Source organism: Sylvia atricapilla, chromosome 9, assembly GCF_009819655.1.
Source record: "Sylvia atricapilla isolate bSylAtr1 chromosome 9, bSylAtr1.pri, whole genome shotgun sequence".
Classification (NCBI taxonomy): domain Eukaryota; kingdom Metazoa; phylum Chordata; class Aves; order Passeriformes; family Sylviidae; genus Sylvia; species Sylvia atricapilla.
In genome coordinates this window covers 28,077,777-28,097,825 of record NC_089148.1, presented here as the reverse complement: position 1 = coordinate 28,097,825, position 20,049 = coordinate 28,077,777, and the positions used below count along the sequence as shown (strand labels likewise).

Sequence of the window (20,049 nt, the reverse complement as noted above, 5' to 3'; positions counted from 1 at the left end):
CCTGCTTTAGAGTACTAAAGAATCTATAAACAAGGATCAGTATATATTGCATTCCTCTGATTTGACCTGTTTGGAAAAGTTTCTGGGCACAATGGGTTGATTTCCACCAAAAAAGAGAAAATAAAATTTTTTAAAAAAATTGAAATTAGTTACTTTTCTACTTGCTGCAAGTTTGTTCATGCAACTCCCATGAACATTTTCCCCATCTATGCTAATTTGGCTGGCATCCTTCCCATGAAGAGAGTGACGTTTCTGTTGTCCATTTTATTATCTTTATTTTTCAGCTAAATTGTAATAACCTCAAAGCAAACCTCATCATTTTAGGTCCATCAGATGCTAGAGATTCCAAAAGACTTCCTAGTGGCAGACAGAGGTTCATTTTGACTTAGGTAACATTTTCTGGGTTCTTACTTTTTGGGGGTTCGTTTCTTTGTTTTTAGTATGAACTGGTTAATCGGGAACACTGGGTTAACATCTTCTCCTGCCTGCTAGTGCAATAGCAAACAAGAAGAAAGCAAAAAAAAAATTATTTTCTGCATGGACAATCCCATGACACTGATGACCCCAGGCTGCAGAGGTATTTGAGAAGTGCCCTTCAAAGCAACCAAAGGTGGTGTCAGCTCTCTACCTGCTGCCCAAACTCATCCCTGGAAGTGTTCAAGGCCAGGTTAGATGGGATTTTGAGCAACCTGGTCTAGTGGAAAGTGTCCCTCTAAAAGACAAGCTTTAAAATCCATTCCAACCCAAATCATTCCACGATTCCATGATCCTCATCCTTTGTGGTTAATTCTCCCCTGTGCAACCTGGAGCATATTTATTAACCCAGCCATCCTGAGAGGGTATTATTACAAAAAGGTTCTTGGTCACAGATACTTGAAGTCAAATGCCAAATTATCCTCTTGCACTGCAAATTCTTCTGGATTTGAAACCAAGAGTAGAAATACTTCCTCATGTGGCTGGAGTACAACGTGCCAGCCTCACGCTCCAAGAGCTGCAGATGAACAGGAATGCTGCCACTGGTTTGTTTTTTCTTCTGGGAGAAAAAGTGCTTTTAGTGAGTAGCTACCACCTATTTTCAAAGATAAGGACCACATACAAAAGAAGAAAGAGAAGGGAATTCTACACCGAGTGTTAAATTGTTCCTCATGGGAGTTTGGCATGAGCTGATGCATTAAAAAACCTTTATATTAAAGTGCACATTTATTTTCAATACCTAAGAATGCATTAATAGGAACAAAAGGTCTTATCCAAGGCACAATATGTAGGTCCATATAAAATTCTGCATTTGTGGGGTAAAACAGATTTAAACCAGACTGGTCAACCAGCAAATTTGGAGGGGTGAATATAAAAGACATTACCAACAGGAATCCAGAGCCAGCTCCAGCCAAACTTGATGGAAACAAAACCATCATTTCACATTGTCTATGGCAAGGGATAGAACGCAACACCCATGAAAACCCCAAAGTGCCAACACCTTTTGAGGCACCTCTGCACATCCACGTACTTTGGAAGTCTCACAGATTTGACAAGCCTGACCCAGCTTGAAGAGAGAGGGAAAAATTTTAAAAAACAAAGATCTGCCTGTGGACTCTGCAATGGTGAAGACAAACAGCTGGTGTGAAGAACACACTGTGGTGACTATTATGTTTTCAATTACAAATGGAGAGAGCAGGGTGTTTGCTCTGCTGGTCAGCAGGGTTTGGAAGGTTTGGAACAAGCCTCTCACCATCTCTCCCTGGGCTCTGCCTTCGAGGAAGGGCTCAGGACACTGCCCAGCCCCAGCAGCACTCAACACCCCGTTTCTTTTGGGGGCAATCTAGGAGATTTCTGCCAAACCAATGGGTGATCCCCTGTGTCCCCGTCATCCCACGAGCTGGGTGAACACCAATTTCACAACTCTGTTCTACTTATATAGAATCACAGAATGACAGAAGAGGTTGGGTTTGATGGACCTTAAAAATCACCCAGTTGCAACTCGTGCACAGGGATGTCACCCACTAGATCAGGTCACTCAGATCCCCATCCAACCAATTCATCACCCTCTGCTCAAAAAAAAAAAAAAAAAAAACAACAGTGAGCTGTAGGTGCTATTTTAATACATAAAACAGAAAGCAAAAATTTTTTATCTCGGCTTCTTGCCCCCAAACACCCCAACACAGAAGCCCTGGCTCCTCCTCTTTGCACAGACACCCCAATCATAACAAGAACAAGCAGAAATATAAAACTGTAGCCAGTGTAATGCAGCCAACAAAATTCTATTATTTTTAACTCAGTAAAGACACAAAGCATATGAAGCCAAAAAAAAAAAAAAATCCAGTTAGCCTAGTCAACATTAGGTCTCTTAAATAAAAATTCATCAAACTTTGTCACTGAACTTCCCAAACATCTTCCTGAGCACCACGGCCAGGCAGTGCCACTGTAATTAAGCACGTTTTTGGGAGCAAGTGCCCCTGTGCAGGAGGCGGCAGAGCCCCTGGCCATAGCCCTGAGCCTGCCACCAGTAGCTTTTTGACCCAGTTCTGTCAATGTACCTATTGTAAATGCAAAATCCTTCTTCGGATTTGAAGCAGCAGCCACCTGCACAAATAAGGCTGGGTTATAACTCTGTAACCCAATACAAGCACTGGAAGCTTAAAAAGTTTGTATTCCAAAAAGCACTTCTGACCTCTTCCTTAAAAGTTCACTAATCACTTTTAATTCATAATTTATTTCCTCTTAATATACTTGCTTTATGTAATGCCCCCCCTTTCTCCACCCCCACCCCCCCCCTTCCTCTCCTCCTTTCTTTTTTCTGGAAGTTCCCCAGGAGAAAATGGTATTACACAACTCCCTTGATTAACTGGAAATGAAGCTTTTCCCCCTCGGTAGTCGCGATTTGGTAGAATTTCCAGGACATAAAGCACGGCCCGGAGTGCTGAAAGGCAGAGAGATGGGGGTGGAAATGATCCAAAAGCCCTTAAAGTGATGGGGGTTGATCTTGGTGGTCCCCAGAGCAGAGCTCTGTAAGGTTTTGCCTATTTATCAACGGGTTAAAAAAGTGCAATGTTACCATCCTTCTTGTTCCTCCGTTATTTTGACTGCATAGGAGTGGCATCTTAATGTACAGCAATACCTGATGTGACTGAGATTGTGCTGGTAATGTTTAAAAAAAATAAATAAAAATTGTGCTCCTAATTAAAATAGCTTTGTATTACAGGGAAAGGACACTTTTTGCAGGGGAGGGAGGAGGTATGACAGCTGCTGCCTTGGCCATGCTGACACCTCCTTGCCCACAGGAAGTTTGAGTTCTTTTGGTGGAAAGCAGCTGGGAGCAGGGTATTTTGGAGGCAAGACATCACCTGCAGTGACAGAGGTGTCCACCCCGTGCTGCACACAAGGACTTACCTACCCTGGCCCATCTGCTCCTGGATGAGACCTTGTGAATTATTTGCGCCCCTAAAAACCAAACAGAGTTTTTTTGGGCCAGCATGGTTCAGTGCTGCACACCGTCTTGGGCTTCTGGGTGCTTTTATCCCTCTAAGAAACTGAAAATCCTGCAAATCCAGTATAATAGTAACACTGGGAACTTCACCACTGTGTCCTGCAAGCACAGGGCCAGGCAGGGTGGGCACAGCCACCTTGTCACTCCAGCCCCTGTCCCATGATAGCCCAAACCTCCCCACAACAACTGCATTTTACAGCCAGGTGACACCCCATAACTCTGTTTCTTTAAGGGACAGGATGAATTGGGCCACATCTGAATGGCACAGGCAAGGGCCAAGGCTCTATTCACACTGACTGGAGGGACACAACATGTACCATGCCTTTTAAAGCCAAGAATGGAGAACTCCCAATTCCCATTTCCAGGCTCCTGCAACAATGCCGTGCCTTGCTGTCAAGGAACGTGTGAATAAATTGAGGAAAGAAGGTTAAAGGAGCCCAAGGGAATAGGAGTCCCTTTTTCTTTATTGCAGTTAATTTTGACAAAGGCTCTTCTGTTTCCTCTTCTCCCCCTCCTTTTTATTTTTTTTTTTTTGGAAGAGCTTTGTGCCAAGCTGCATTATTCCTCTTCACCATGGTACTGCCATGAAACCCGCCTGGCATGTTTGCCTGAAAATCGCAGGTTTTCATGGAAATTGTTTTTATCTCAACAACTACTCCCTTTGTCACCTCAGACATGGAAAGAGGAAGAGAAGGGCTCAGGCTCAAATCCCATACAAGCAACAAAACATCCAGCAAAAAGCACCATGACCTTCCAAACCCAGCACCACGAAAACCTGCCCTCCCAACAGGGCAGAAACCCTCCAAAGACCCTTTCATCACCTCACTCAGAACACCAGCACAACTGCAACCCCATGAGAGCTGCAGTTCACAGACTCAGTTTGAAACACTCAGGCTTGGGGGAAAAAAAAAAAAAAAAAAAAAAAAAAAAAAAAAAAAAAAAAAAAAAAAAAAAAAAAAGGCATCTCATTGGTGGGATTGTTTTGAAGTATTTTTTAAGTGGAAATAGTTTCTTTTCTTGCAGCCCGTCGTGGCAACCAGAGCCCTCTGGCTCCCGTCAGCAAGGCAGGAGCTCCTCAGGGGTGTCCTCTATTTCCAGCCTATTTACTGCTCTGTTGAGAAAGGAGCCTATAGATGCTCCAGTTCTCAGATTTGGGACTTTGGAGGGACTGGGTTATTCAACAAACCAGCCCTTTCTAAACACTTGTCAAAGGAGTGATTTGATGCCTTTCAGTGCTCACCATACAAAACACTGAAAGACCAGAGGACTTCAAAAGCCGCAGGAGCGGAGCTGGAGTTTGGCAGGAGTTCATTAGCTGCCTGTGTCCTTCTGTGTGTGGCTTGTAATTACATGCAGACCCGGTGCCAAATCCTCATCTACTGAGGGGTACCAATTAACGTGCTGCTGGATGATTCACAGGTAGCTAACGCCGAGATTTATGCGCCCGGCGTGCCGAATAGCCCATGCTTTTTGGTTATTAATATTATCATTACTATTATTTTAAGCTGGCCTTTCCCCCCTTTCTTTTCAAGTTATCGTATGAAAACAAGGTTTTGGCAGTAAAATTGGGGTTGTCCAGCCTGTTCCCAGAGCCACGCACTGGTGGGCCTGATCCTGCTGACACCGTGTACCACGTCTGCAGGGAAATGCGTATCCCTTGGAGCATGAGCCATGGGCTTGGAAGTTTAACCACCTACCGTGATTTCCCCTTTGTAAAATGCAGAGGTTTTCTGCTGCAAGGAGAAAAATTACAAAATTGAGGTACCATTTGCACTTTACATTTGGCTTTCCTGCTGCTTGCACCCTCTTACACCTATGGGTAGCAAAACAGTAACAGCAGAAGCTTTAAGAGCAGCTGGGGGAGCTGAGGAGGCAGGTAACTAAAAGTGATAATTTATTTTTTGAAGGGGAAATGTACACAGAACTGCAACTCCTGTAGGAAAACATAAGAGTTGTTAGTTTCTCTGACAAAAGATTAAAAAAAAAAACCCACAACAAAAAAGAGCCTTTCTTCTCTTACTTGAAATCTGCATCCCTTTGCCTCTCTTTCTGGGGATCTGCATCCCTTTGCAGCCAGCTGGCTCCCAGTACAGCCCTTGGCAATTAAAACCTTGGGAAGTCAAACACAACAGCATGGAAGTGAGCCTTTTGTTTTCCTGTTTTGTCATTCCTGTCTTGTGTTTGATCCCAAGATTTCTCAGGCTAGAGGGAAACCATGGGCCCAGCGGAGCATCTTGGCACTGACAGGGCACAGGTCTCCAAGCCCACACTGGTTTACCACTGCTGATGGTTTTCCCATGGGGAGCATGGAGACCCAGGCCTCATCTCCTCCTGCTTGACTTTCTGTCTTCCAAAAAAGCACTGCTCCCCAGCCCTGGGGGATAACAATTCCAGGAGGGCTGCAAGTACAACCCTACGCTCGCACCACTTTATCCTCCTCTAATAAACCTTTCACTGCGTTTGACACGATACAGGTCTTGTCCAGCCATGAAAGCTTTCCTGCTTATCAGGAGAATTTTTAATCAACCAGCAGGGAAAACATGGCCTGACATTTTATTGCTTCCTTGTGCTTTGCTTTTAGATGTTTCAGTTTCTTCCAGCTTGTACTCTTGCTAATCTCTTTAGCCAGGGATCAGTGGAAAGCCTCAAGTTTTCCATACCCAGAAGCTTCCCCTGGATCATTTGGAGTCAGGCAGAGGAGCATGGGGACAGCGGGGGGTTTATGGTGGGATGGAGAAGAAGGCACCAAGCTCTCCATTCACTGCAGGTTCTGGAACAGGGTTTTGTCCCGGCCACAATTACAAAACAACAAACAACGTCTGTGGGGAAGGGTCATAAGAAGTTCAGCTTTCCTCTATTAAAACCATCTGGTGCCTATAAAAAAACCCCAACTGGTTGGTTGGGATGGTTGGTAGCACCTCCTCGCCGCTCGGCTCTTCCTGGCACCTCGCGGTGGCACCAGAGGTGTCACAGCTCAGGACGGGGCTGCCATGGGAACAGGCAGACACCCCTTCCACTCTGCATCCCTCCTGCCGCAAAGAAGGTGCCCCAGCATCCACCTCATTTCACTTCTTATCTGAGCCAGAACTTCTTTACGAGGTGCCTGTCCCCTCAGGAACTCCGGCTGCTGCCAGAGTGCCCTCAGCGAGCCCCTGAGAGGGCTGAGCTTTCTGAGCGAAATAAAACATCCCTGTGAGGCCTGCATGGGACCCTGAAAAGGGTTTCTCCAGGTCACAGTCACCAACGGGGTCCCCCTCCAGCATCAACAGCGAGAGGCACGGCCAAACCTGCAGGGGGTGGGAACCTTTATTAAAAACAAAAAAAAAAAATGAAACAGCAACAACAAAAACCCCCTAAACCTCTCCTTTGTTTCCAACAGAAATAAAAGAAAGGGGTGAAAAAAAAAAAAAAGGAAAAAAAGGAAAAGAAAGGAGAGGAGAGCTTAGAGCCAGGTCCCCAGCCTGTAACACAAAACCAGGCTGTGCTGGGAAACCTTACACCACGCAGCATCCAGCTCGTGTACTCCTGCTCCGCTCACCGTCTCCCGGATGCTTCCCCAAGCCCAAACTGCCCTTGAGAGAAGCCAAGCCTCAGCCTCTGCTGAAAAGCCTCTTTGTTTGGATTCCCTTTCCAAATCAGCGTATCCTGAGATTGAACTCCCTTCCACCCCTCTGCAGGGCTTTTTAATGTCGGGATGCCTTTGGCAGCAGCCAGGTCTGCCAGCAGGTTTGCGGTCCCGTAATCGCGCTCAGCCCGCGGAGCCGGGGCGCGCTCAGCACGAGGAGCTTTCTCCACGATAAAGGAGGCAAAGGCAAGAAAGTACTGCAGAATTACTTCAAAAGGTCCTTTAATCATGAATTGTGAGCAGAGGAGCTGAGTTCTCCTTAATTAAACAATAGCTTTAATCAGCCTTCAATAGCCGGCATTACTCAGAGGGTGGTGAGGCCCTGGCACAGGGTGCCCAGAGAAACTGTGGCTGCCCCATCCCTGCAAGTGTCTCAGCCCAGGCTGGAAAGGGCTTGGAGCAACCTGGAGCAACCTTGGAGCAACCTTGGAACAACCTAGGTATCCCTGCCCATGGCAGGGAATAAGGTGAGTTTTGAGGTCCCCTCCCACCCAAACCAGTCCATTGTGTGACATCAAGGCACACCAGTGAGCTGACCATTTCGTCTTTCTTAAAGTGGCAATAAATGAAAGAAAACCAGACAAGGCACCAAAGAAACCCAGGCACGAGGTCTGGACCACGCACACAACACCAAGAGGGTCTGACTCCAAGTACTGCCCTGTGCCAGGCAACCCCAAAGCTGTCACTCACTGAGGCCTTCAAGACAGACCTCAAGCCCATCACTCACTGCACACAGAAATAAAACGCATTTTCTTGCACTGCCCACTCTGTCTGCGAGCTCAGGGCACAACTGTGCTACACCCATACAGCCCCTGACAGGCAGCAGGGCTCTCCTGTGTCCCTTGGGACTTGCAAACGCCCCAAAATCCTGCGTTCCCACAGAAGGCAGAGATATGGTACTCCCAGGGCAGGATCTCTGCTCCAGCACTGACCCAGCTGAGACCCACAAACAGCACCAGGGCAATAATTTCACCCCTCAGAGAAAACACAGCAGATCTTGCAGCACGGGGGTGTTAATGAGGATATCAGCCTGACACCTCACCCTGACACTAAAGGGAAAACCCTCTTCTCCAAAACCAGCCTCAGGCCCGGGACTTGAAGCACTTTCACAGGGGAAGAAGATGTTTTTCACTTGCAGGCAGCTTTAATTTACCTCAGTGTTACATCTTTCCCTGCGAAAGCAAAACACTGAGATTTAAGCAGGTGGATTTTCAGCCTGTGGACCCAATACCCACTTGTGGCAGAAAACTTCAGCAAGAGCAAAGTACCTGTTGTTATATCCACAATCCTGATGTATCCCAAACACTATCCCACTTGCCTGGCAATTTCAAACATGGTGCTTGCCTACATTCTGCAGTGGCTCTCAGAGTTTTGCACACTGAGGAAACTTCTTTGTGCCCATGGAGATTTATCAAAACGGGCTTTCTCCAAAATGCTATCCGGCTTTTTTCCACGTATTTGTTTTGCATTTGACAAAGACTCATACCAGCTCAGTCAGAAAAATAAATGCCACAAAACTTCTCCTTTAAGGAAAAAAAAAAAAACCAAAAACAAAAAACCAAACGCAAACCACCCAACCCTCACAGCCCAATGCTTTAGAAATGCTTCCACATGCTAATCAGCCTCCTATTCAGTTCCAGACTGAATAGGACTCCAACAATGACAAAGAAATACGCTGAACCTATCCCACATTTCATCCCCTTCACTCAAAATGTTGCTGTTACCTTGGTTTTCAGCCGCTTTGTGGGAGCTGCAGCAGAATGACAGCTGCATGCTAAAGCTGCAGGGATGGTCAAGAAACCAAGAGTGCTGGATGAAAAAAGTATCTGGCCCAGATTATGTGGGGGAAAAGAAAAAGGGATTATTTGAGGGGATACTAACTGATGCTGCAAATTTTTATGAGAGTTAATATATAAAAAAAAAAAAACCACCAACAACCCTCCCGCTCTGAGTTCTCTACAAAAACCACAGCCTCTTGTGGTCAGGCAGCAAAGGGAACTTTTTCTCAGCGTGGCAAGTATGAGTAGGATAAAAGCCCCTCCAAACCCTTCCCTTTGAGAACCATTCGTTTTTGTTATGTATTATCAACTGGCAGATGCCTTAGTGCAGCTTTTCCTGCATATCCTTAACCTGAAAAACTCCAGCTCATATTCTGGGAAAAGGACAAGCCAGCTCCTGCTGCAGTGGGTGAATCCAAGGTTGTTTCCCATTTCTGCAGAACATGGAACCACCAGAGCAGAGGCACCTGGGCAAGTTTTCATAGGAATTCAGGTGGGAAGCTCCAGGACAGGTGCACACATGTCCTAGGGACACACTTCAGCTCAAGCCCCAGCAATCACAGACTCCCCCACAGTCGCTGGGAATCTGATTTCAAGATACTTTGGGGAAGCCTGGCAGGACTGGCAGAAGTTTGCAGCTCCGATGGGGAAGTCAAGGAAGGAATTGGAGGTACCTCAGCAGCTCTGAAAGCCCCACTGGGCACCTGGGTGCCTCTGTACTGGAAACACTGCCTTCAAAGTGTGCCCTCGCCGGGCTCCAGCGCCTGCCCACGCACCGAGGTGATGCTGCTCCTTCTGCTGCCTGTCTCCCTAGATTAGAAACTCCCAGAGGCACAAAACTCCCGTGACATGCCTGGGCAGGACCAAGGGCAGCACAGCCTGGCACAGGGATCCTCGGCCCGGCACCTGAATTCAGGGAGAAGCAGCTCCCCAAAAAAGCGACGGCCATCTGATCAGTGATCAAAGAGCCGCCCCAGAAACCTGCTAACACCAAACTGATTCACAGCTATCGACTTCAAAGGAGTTTTGCTGCCTGCCATCAGCTCGCCAGCCATCCAAAATTACTCCCTGAGCATCACTCAGAACACAAATGCAGCCAGTGGTTACTGACCAGACCTGCTTATCAGCATTTCACCACGCTGTTTGCGACTTTCCCTTTGGAAACCAGCACTTTAAAGGGTGGTGGATCTTGCAGAAAAGCCTTGGAAGCCCTCAAAATGCTTGGGATGTGGGACTGGTTGCCACGGCTGCTGTGCAAAGACCAGAGCACAGACCTTGCTGTCTGCTGGGTGGGAATGATAACCAGGGCTGGGCTGGCTGTTCCCTCCAGGTTTAAAGGAAAGTCCATCACATCACGCCCCCACCCCAAAAAAGTCATACATCACCTGCTGAGTGTCAAGGAGACAGGAAGCCCAGACCCCATTTGGCAAATTGGCCTTCAAATTCAGCGGCTGGACACTTGGAGGATGTGGTGAGGTCTCAGCTTCACAGGAACACATACTCAATTAACCGAAAAGTGATTAATATGTGCGTGCAGTGCCTGCATGGTCAGACACAGGGGCACTGCTGGCTGGTCAAAAATGGCAGTCATTGTTTGTGATTTTACAGGTGAAAGCAGCTCATTTCTTCTTTTGTGCAGCACCAGACTGATGCTGCCAGGAGACAGAAGCTCTCTCTCTGAAGGAGTATCATTTCCTTCAGGAGGGATGGCTGCCCAGAACATCCCACTAAGTAACTTTCACTTCTTCTCTTTAAAGCCATGGAAGGAAGAACCACGCTGCTCTCAGCTCCAGCAAAGGTGACGAAGCTTCAAGAGGTGCAGTCTGACATCTGCAAGCTCCTGAAGCAGGGAAGGACAGCTCTGTTCCACAGCCTCCTCTGGTGCTCAGGACAAGGTGTGGGTGAGCCCAGCAATGCCAGCTGCTCCAGCCTTAATTTGTTGTGTTTTCCGAAGTATCACAGGCTATGCCCAGTGGTGTGTTCTATCAGAAAGCCTGGAGGCACCTCCCAAGCTTCTCAGTGCTGTGATCAACAAACTTTCACACCTTTCTGGCCAAGAAATTCAAAACCATGGGAAAGTAGTAGAGGATTACGAGCAGTGTCCACTGAGTCAGTGTCACCACCACTGTCAGAGCAGCTGCAGCTCCATCTGGACTCTGGCTGGCAGCCCCAGCCTGGCCCTGATGGAGGGCACCATGTGCTCAGAGAAGCACATGGATGTACGGACATAATCGTGTTCCAGGGCTGGAACAGGAACACACAGCACAAAGAGCACAGGCATTTTCAGAGCATCACAAGCTCTGGAGTTAAATTACATGTTCTGCTGATGACTTGAGTCTGTTTTCAAGCCTCTGTCTCCAAAACATCCAACACATGTGAAAAACAAGCCCACTTACGTGACTGACTCCAAAGGATGGAGTTCCATGGGAATTTCTGACACTCCCAAACCTGCCAGGACAAAGCTGATTTTCAAACTCCTTCATGCATTCTCTCGGTAACAAACTTATGCTTAAGGCTTGCTTTCAAACTGCTGGCATCAAAATCCAAACTAAAACACTTCAAATTCCCTGGTTTTCGTGGCGTTCTCCTTCCTCAGGTCAAACTGGAGGAGCAGCTTCTGCTGATCACCATCCCACTGTTGCAACTGAGCCCTTGCGTGCAGCAAAGAGGCAAGAAGGGATTCTCCAGTTTCCCAACAGCTGCTCCAACACATCCCTGGGCACAGACACCCGATCCCCACGAAGGAACTTTCCACCTGCTCTAAAACTGTGGAGCAGGTAGTGCCCCTCCAAGGTGGATGTCATGGGAGAGAGTGAAACAGAGATGAGGTGGCTTTGAAAGGGATGCAAATGCCCTTCTGAGACAGGGGCCCACTGATCCATGAGGAGTTGTGAAACACAGGGCACCCTCCTCCCAGCTCTGGGCAAAACTCACCCAGCTGAGTTATCTGGAAAGGCGGATGGAAGGTTGGCCACAGGCTGGGCCTCCAGACACATTGGCAAGGGGGGCAGCACAGAAGTGCATTCAGACATTCTGACTTCAGACTTTTGTAATTACAGGATAAGTGCTGGATTGCTTTAATTCACCTCTTTCATTGAGGTTTTTATCATTCTCAACTCTGAGCCTTTCTTTTTTTTTTTTTTTCTCGTTTGTTTGTTTGAAATACGAAACCCGACCTATGGGAAAAGCCCAACAAGGGCCTAAGACTGAACAAAAAGGAAGAAATGTAAAAAAATAAAATATATATATATATATATATATATGACAGCACTCACACAAAACCCCAGCTGGCAGGGGGGAAAGCCACATCCTGGGAGGGGGTTTCCCCGCTTCCTTCCCCTGCTGGGACACAACCCCTTGGGATACCAGGGAAGCTGCTGTTCCCAGCGCTGGCTGTGTGGATGCTGGGATGGGAGGGTTTGAAGGCTGCTGCTTTTCCCCACGCTGCCTTCAACAGGCAGGCCCTTGTTCCAGGCACAGGCAGGCCGGGAGACCACAAGGGTCCCTTCTGGATTACTATGGATGAAGTGGGAGCATTGTACGAAGGGAACGGGGAGGATGGAGCCGGCTCTGCTGGAGCGAGCCACGCAGCAGAGCTGGGCCTTTGCCTCCCCCTCTTTGAAGGCATTTCAGGCAGAGATGGAGCCACACAAACACCCTGCCCATCTCAGAGGCTGAAGAGGGGCCCTGGTTTGCCAGAGGTTCCCCAGCTGTGGTATGCAAACCATTTTTGGGTGGTACACGGAGCACACGCATCTGGAGAGACACCACCAGCCTGTATCCAGACAAACAGAGTCAGACCAAAGCAGCCTAGGAAAGGCATGCATATTAAATCGAGATTTAAAGGGTATAAAAATAATCCGTTTGATCTGGGAGTGATGTTTATATTATTTTCTGCGCTCACTACAAACAGACAATTAAAAAAATGTCATCTGCTGTAATTGTGATTCCCATCTCCTGCCTGTCTCAGCAGCAGGTACACAGGATTCAAAGCACTCCTGGCCATGAAGCAGTTGCACGTAATTCTGCTTTTCCTGGAGACACATCTTCAGGCTGGCCAAGTTCCACCAACTCGGGAAAGCCAACAGATTTATACCCCTGAGGACTCGGGCTGCCATAGGTACAGCATTTCCTTGTTCTGCAATTAACACCTCAAGTATAATTGTCACTAATAATCTCTTTTTGATAGGTAGGTTGTCTTTTTTGTTTGTTTGTTTGTTTTCACAAAGCAAATGCAGAAAAAGTGGATTTCAAACACCTCCAAAATATTTCTCTCGCCTTTACTTCCAGTCATCTTCGGCTCCTTTGGTCTTTCAAGGGAGGCACAACAGATGGGTATCACACTTTAGGTGCTGACTGTTGGTTCAAGAAGCTTTTCCAGGCATAAAAAAAAAACTCCTTTACTTCTAAGTTATGGCAGAGTCCAACTGCACAACAACCCCATGCCAAGGTGCCAGTCTGCCAACCTGCCTGTGCCAGAGCAGCCATCCCTGGCCAGGAGCTCGCTGCCACCACGAGATCCTGCAGGTACGGAGTGATACATAAACATTAACGACCAAACCCCACCTAGGGATGCCCAAAACACGATGATGACTCTCCACCCACACAGCTTCTCCCGTGTGGTGAGGGCTCAGTGCTCCCTGGCACAGCGTGGAGAAGGCAACACCGAGGGGTTGGGACTGTCCAGCTGGTTTGGTACAGCCAGGACTTGCTGTCCCTTGCTGGAAACAAGAAATGGTTGGCTCAGCATCTTCTTCAGGTGCACGGAAAGACGTCAGCCATGCGACAAAGTGAGTGCTGCGCAGTGGGGTAGTCCTAAAAGTGAAAACAACAGCCCCAACCCAAACAAAGCAAAGTTGCTTAGCTCATCACATCCAGCTTTACACCATCCAAATAACTCTAACCTCACCCCTCATCTCCAATTCCTCCCACTCCTTACGCTTAAATGACAATCCCAGGCCTGTTTGCACCAATTTTTGTGATGAAGTGACAGGGCCACTGGCAGAACTCAAATCCTTTTTGCTTCTGAGAGCTGCAGGACTTCACAATTTTCTGCACAGAAGAGGAAAGTCAAGAGTAATCTAAACTGTTAGCCCAAATTATAAGATTCTATCCCCACTTATATAAACACGTCAAGGTCCAGCTAGCATAAATATTTACTTTCAAAGTTCATTTTAGCATCAAGCTTGCTACAGGAGATGCCAAATTTGTGAGAAAGCTGCAGAGATATTAAGGTTGCAGGAGGTCTATCCATCTGTTGCTTCAAATAACCTCCCCAAGGCAGTAAAACTTGTGCTGTACAGATTAACCGGGATTGACAGAAGAGAGAAAATTAAATTAGAGGCAGAAAGGAAGAAGGGCAGTAAATTATGTGCAGCTTACATCCCACCAGCCTGAAACACATGCTCCCATAAACTCCATTTCCACAAGCCTCAGAAGCAGGTATGCCAGATGAAATCCTTCTATTTTATGGCACAAGCAGGACTTTTTGGAAGCTGTTTTACCTGCACAAGCCGCACAAATACAAGCTACTGAAGACCCTCATCTGCCCTATCACCCTTGCTGACACAGCCTTCCCCTCTTCTGAGATTAAACGCTTGACTTAGCACCCATCAGCAGAACACAGGTGGCTGCTCAGAGCTCGCTGAACACCAGGGGTCCCTGCCAAGGGAAAACAGCCGCTCTGAGAGGAGTAAATTTAACCCTAGATACTGCATTTGTGGGGCCAGGCTCCAAACCGTCCCACCTCAAGGGTCAGGTCAGGAGGCTTTTCCCTACCTGGCCACATCTCCTGCATCAGGAGGAGGTTTGGTGGCAGGACAGCAAAACACCATGGCACCAGAGAAAGTTGCCCCCCCGAGATCTGTCCCAGCCAGGATGACCCCAGTTCCCCCCAATAACAACTCTAAGCTCCGGGTAGGAGGTGCAGGAAAACTCCTGGCAGAGGGATGGGTTGAGGATGATCAGATGAAGGTAGAGTGAGGTCCACCCATCACACCTCTTGTTTTGCTGCTCAGAGTTCCCCACTGCTCTACAAAGCGAAGACACCAACCAGCTCAGCAGGGGGAACTTCAGACCCGCCCAGACTCCCTCGATCACTTTTTCAGATGTTTTGCAGTGATCAGGAGACAGGGACAGGGCAGCGGGGACTCTTCCACACCACCAAGCTCGTCTGTGGCCCTAACAATTTCAGGAAGCATCTTCCAACTTTTAAAACAGAGGCCTCCCAAGAGGAGGAAGCAGATGGAGAAAGTTATTTTTTCCCCCCCTTGCATGACCTGCTTTAATAAATGCACACTCAGTCCTTTTCTGCCCTTTTTTACTGAGTTAAGCACGGGCACGGAATTTCTGGGAAGTTCACAGTGTCGGCGCTCAAACCTCTTGTTCATGCAGGAGCCCAGGGATTTGTGAGTGCCAAGAGCACTCATTAGAGGAGTGGGCTGGTCAGTCAGTAACATCCAGCTCCCTGCCAACTCAACTCAAGCTGGAAATGCAGGAGAAACTGAGTGTCTGGTCCAGCGGATCTTCATCCAACCCACTCCACCTGCCCATGGCTCCCAAGAAAAAAAGATACAAATCTTCCTCTTATGCATTTGCTACCAAGATAACCATTGTACTGCTCAAGGATGAAAGGCAAAAGTGGATCTTTCTAACTACTCTCACCAAATTAAAGCTGAAGGAAGCTCCTGATAGCTTTACTAATTCAGACTTTCTCAGATGTTTATGATAATTGTCTTCTGGGTAATTTGTTTAAATTTATGTGTAAACAAAGGGTTTGTAGACATCTACAGCCTCACAGAGAGCGTGTCACTTCTGAAAAACATTTCAGCCATAGTTCACTCTTTTCATTTTCCCCTCAGAGGAAACCAGTTCAAGGCCAGATTACGGCGTTACCTGCAGCAGTGCAGCATCACAAGCCTCTGCAAATCAAATGGCCAGTTTTAATATTTCCTAAAGTGGTCCTCAAATGAGAAAAAGCCTTCCATTCCCCTGCTTCTCTGAATATCTTCAGGCAGCTGCTCAAGAGACATAACTCAGTTTGACTGCACTGCAGGCCACTGGCCATGTGCCCCCATGCACCAGCAGAAGACCTCTGCTGGTCCCTCCACCCCAAAAAGATCATTTTGCCCAATTCTGCTCCTCATTAGCTTATAAAGGACTCTATTTTTTTTCTCCCCACGGAATATGTAAATATCCATCAACCTGTACCTGTTCGCCTTTCTCTTACAGGAAGGGTTAAGCTATTTTCCACTTTCCAAGTGGTTTTTTGAGAGAATTTTTTTTTTTACAAGAAAATGGGAATCGAGTGCTTGGAAACTATAAACTCATCGTCTTCCCTAGCAAAAAAGAGAGGGAAGAGCAAGCCAAGCCTCCTGTGTGTGGGGCAGCTTCCACAGCAACTCACATCCAGGCATCCACCAGCAGGTCCAATACTCCTGGTCCTGGTGTATTTGCAAAGCTCATCCCCAAACACACATCATGAGCTATCCATCCCCAAACACACATCCTGGCCTCTCCATCCCATAATCACCTCCCTCACCATGTCCCACCCATGCTCTTCACCAGCCAGTGATCAGCCAGATCTAAACTTTTCCTTCAGCTACTGCATTCGTGCTTTTTAAAAATGTTCCTCACCCTAAAAAAACCCCAACAAAACAACGAAGAAACCCAACAAAACCCCCTAAAGAAGCCAACTCTGGTGTTTACTTCCCGATTTCCACCTGTAGCAACCTGAAACAAAGCAACAATCACGGTTTTGCTGCATCACATTATTTATTCCCTGCTAACAATACTTTCCAGTGATGCTTGATAAGTCCTGTTTACCCAAACCAGCACAAGTAGAATAACACATGTCAACCAACTGCTTTTTCATTTAGGACCCTTAGCCCAGAGAAGGGGAAGCAAAACCCTTTCCCCATTCAAACAGCACCTACTCATGCCAGGAATGCCTCAAGTTAAGAAAACTTGGGTAAATAAAAGTTTTAAACTTCTGACTCCTAGGAGCTGTTTTACTAGGAATTCGACTTTCTGCTTAAATAAGTGAGGTAAGTCCAGCTAGTTATGTTTCTACTTTTATTAGTTTCATGTATGGGATACCAAGTATTTTTATTTTTTCCAGATCTGAGAAGATGAAGCTTTCTGCACTGGCCCCTGTTCTTGTGGGAATATAAAGAGAAAACCATGCCTCTCCTCCTAATGTATTAGTGCCCCCTAATATACACCAGATGATCAATAAACTGCATAAAAATTAAATCAAACTGACAGTCTTTAAAAAATGAGCTCTAAGCAGAAACAATTGTTTTAAAGACTGTGGTGTCTGGAGTATTAAACTCACGTGCTGTTGTGTTATTAATCTCTTTGTTGGAAGCCAGTTGATTTCCCCTGCCTGTGTCTGTCAATTAAATATTCAGCATCGCAGCCACAATGGAAGGGTTGATGTTTTGGAATGCAAAAAGTTGGTTTTTTTTGAGACGCGCTGTTGACAGTTCCCTTCCATGCCACAGCAAAAAAAAAGCCATAGCATCTCCAAAAGCCGAGCAAAGGCAGGCAAACCCAAACCTCTGCCAGGCGCTGCGGGAGCGCTCCGGACTTGTAAAGGAATGAGTTTAGCGAGGTGGGAGAAAGAGAGGAGCGCTGGTAAAGCCGCTGCCAGCAGAGCGACACAGCAACCGGAGCGGCCAGAGCTGCTATTTTCCATCACTAAGTAAAAACAGCGGCCGTGCTGCCCCGTAGAGCGCTGCCTCCACCTGGAGCCTGCCCCGGCGCCGCCGAGGTGCCGCCGAGGCAGCCCCGGGAGCGGGGCCCGTGGCGGGGGCACATCCCCGAGCCCACAGTGCCCCCTGCTCCCGCCTCCGGCAGCGGGGCACAAACCCACGGCAAACCAGCGAGCAACGAGCGTGTCGGGGTGCGGGGGCTGCGGTGCCCGGCCGTCCCCTCACGGAGCCGCGGCCGTCCCCTCACGGAGCCCCGGCCGTCCCCTCACGGAGCCCCGGCCGTCCCCTCACGGAGCCGCGGCCGTCCCCTCACGGAGCCGCGGCCGTCCCCTCACGGAGCCCCGGCCGCCCCCTCACGGAGCCGCGGCAGTCCCCTCACGGAGCCCCGGCCGCCCCCTCACGGAGCCGCGGCAGTCCCCTCACGGAGCCGCGGCCGTCCCCTCACGGAGCCGCGGCCGCCCCCTCACGGAGCCCCGGCCGTCCCCTCACGGAGCCCCGGCCGTCCCCTCACGGAGCCGCGGCCGCCCCCCGCGCTCCCCAGCGCTCCCCAGCGCGGCCCGGCCGCTCCCGGCTCCTCCGCCCGCTGCCCGGCCCCGCTCTGCCGCCGGCGCCGCTCGGCTTTTGTTCGGGAAGCGGCGCGGCCGAGCTCTGCCCGCCCGCCGCCTAACTTTCCCAAAAGTTTTCCGCGGGCAGCGGTGGAGGGGAGGCGGGGAAGGGGCTGCGGGAGCGGGGAGAGAAGGGGCGCGGAGCCCGCGGTGCTCACCCATGACGAGGCAGAGGCAGTCGAGGCAGATGAGCAGGGCTTTCTTGCTGCTGCTCTTGGCCGGGTTGTTGTTGAGCGCCGGGCTGCCCCCATTCTTGCTCTCCGGCGGGATCGCCTTGTCGTACTTGTAGCTCTGCATTATCGGGGGCGAGCGCCCGGGACGAGCCGTGCCGAGCCGAGGCGGGCCGTGCCGGGCCGCAGGGAGCCTGCTCGGAGCCGAGCCGAGCCGAGCCGCGCCGCCGCCGGATCGCACGCCGTGCGCCGGGGAGGTGCTGCCCGCGCCGCCGGAGCCGCTCCCGGCCTCTCCGGTGGGGCACGGGAGGCGAGAGAGGCAGGCGGGTCTTCCCAAGGAGAGACGAGTTTAAAAAAAAAAAAAAAAAAAAAAAAAAAAAAAAAAATCAAAGTAGCAAAACAAAAAACCAAAACAAGCTCTTCCCCCCCCCCCCAAAAAAAAAAAAAAAAAAAAAAAATCCACCACAAAACCACCAGGAAATCAGCGAAAAGGGGGCAGCTGAGCGAGAAGTTTGCGGGTTGTCCCAAAAGCGGTGGAAAAAAGTCCTGGAGGAAAAGCCGGGGGGAAGGATTAAAAAAAAAAAAGTGTATGTATATATATATATATATATATATATTTCTCTCTCTCTCTCTGTGTGTGTGTATATAAGTATCAAGGTCTCAGTCCGGGAGAAGGTGCGGGGGATGCTGCCCCGGGGGCAGGTGGGCTCCGCTCCGCTGCGCTGCGCTGCGCTGGGGGCTCCCGCCGCGCCCGCCCCGGCCGCTCTGGGAGCCACCGGCTCGGTTCTGCACTTTTATTTCGCGAGCCTTTCCACCCCTCAGGAAAAAAAAAAAAAAAAAAAAAAAAAAAAAAAAAAAAAAAAAAAAAAAAAAAATCAGTCACTTCGCCTCGGATGGGCTATCCAAGTAAGCACAGCCCCTTTCCTGCATCTGACATTTTACATAGATAATTAACTCCACATTTTTACATTTTTTTTTCCTGAGGGAAGTTTAAAAAAAAAAAAAAAAAAAGAGAAAAAAAAGTTAGGAACTAAAGTTTTCTCTCGCAGACCAGAAGGAAGGAGCCGAGTGCCTCTAGCGTTCATTGGTACGGGAGTGCAGGGGGGAAAGGAAAACAACCAGCCGATCCAAGGCTGGAGGACTCCCGAAAGTTGGGAACGGTGCAAGGGACAGAAAACTGACAACAAATAACTTCATAAATATTTTTCTCTTTTTATTTTTTTTTTTTCCTTCCTGCCCTCCTGCTCTGTTCCTTGTGCTGAGACAGGGGACGGGACATGATGTGTGTGGTACCCACAGATCCTGGCAGATCCCAGCGCGGCGACCCCGGGCTGAAGTTTTTGGCTGTGCCACCGTGCCAGGTGGCATCTCCGAAGCGTGGCAGCTCTGCCCTCCCGCAGCAGCAGCATCACCTCCATCAAATGAGTGTAACGAGAGAGAGCTGCGTGAGGAGGCATTGTTGTGTTGGTTAATCGCTCCTTTGGTCTAATCAAAAATCATCAAGGAAGTAAAAGGAAAGGTTTCCCAGGAGCCCGAGCTGGCAGGAGGGCAATGCTCTGCTCCGAGCAGGGGTGCAGGAGGTGAGGAGAGAGCTGCTACCCCAGCGATCTGCTCAAGACGGTGTTTAACCACTTCTCCTCTTATTTTTGGGTCGTGCGTTTGACCTCAGGCTCTCA

General features: G+C 48.7%; 1 protein-coding gene across 1 annotated transcript in view; it reads right to left on the bottom strand.

The window, feature by feature from the left end:
* Positions 1-18,782, bottom strand: part of PLPP3 (phospholipid phosphatase 3) — a 41,762-nt gene extending 22,980 nt beyond the window's left edge. The window contains exon 1 of the mRNA XM_066325427.1: positions 18,362-18,782. Coding sequence (XP_066181524.1) covers positions 18,362-18,500 — 139 coding nt within the window. The 5' untranslated portion in view covers positions 18,501-18,782. The remainder of the gene's footprint in view (positions 1-18,361) is intronic.
* Positions 18,783-20,049: the final 1,267 nt, after the last annotated feature.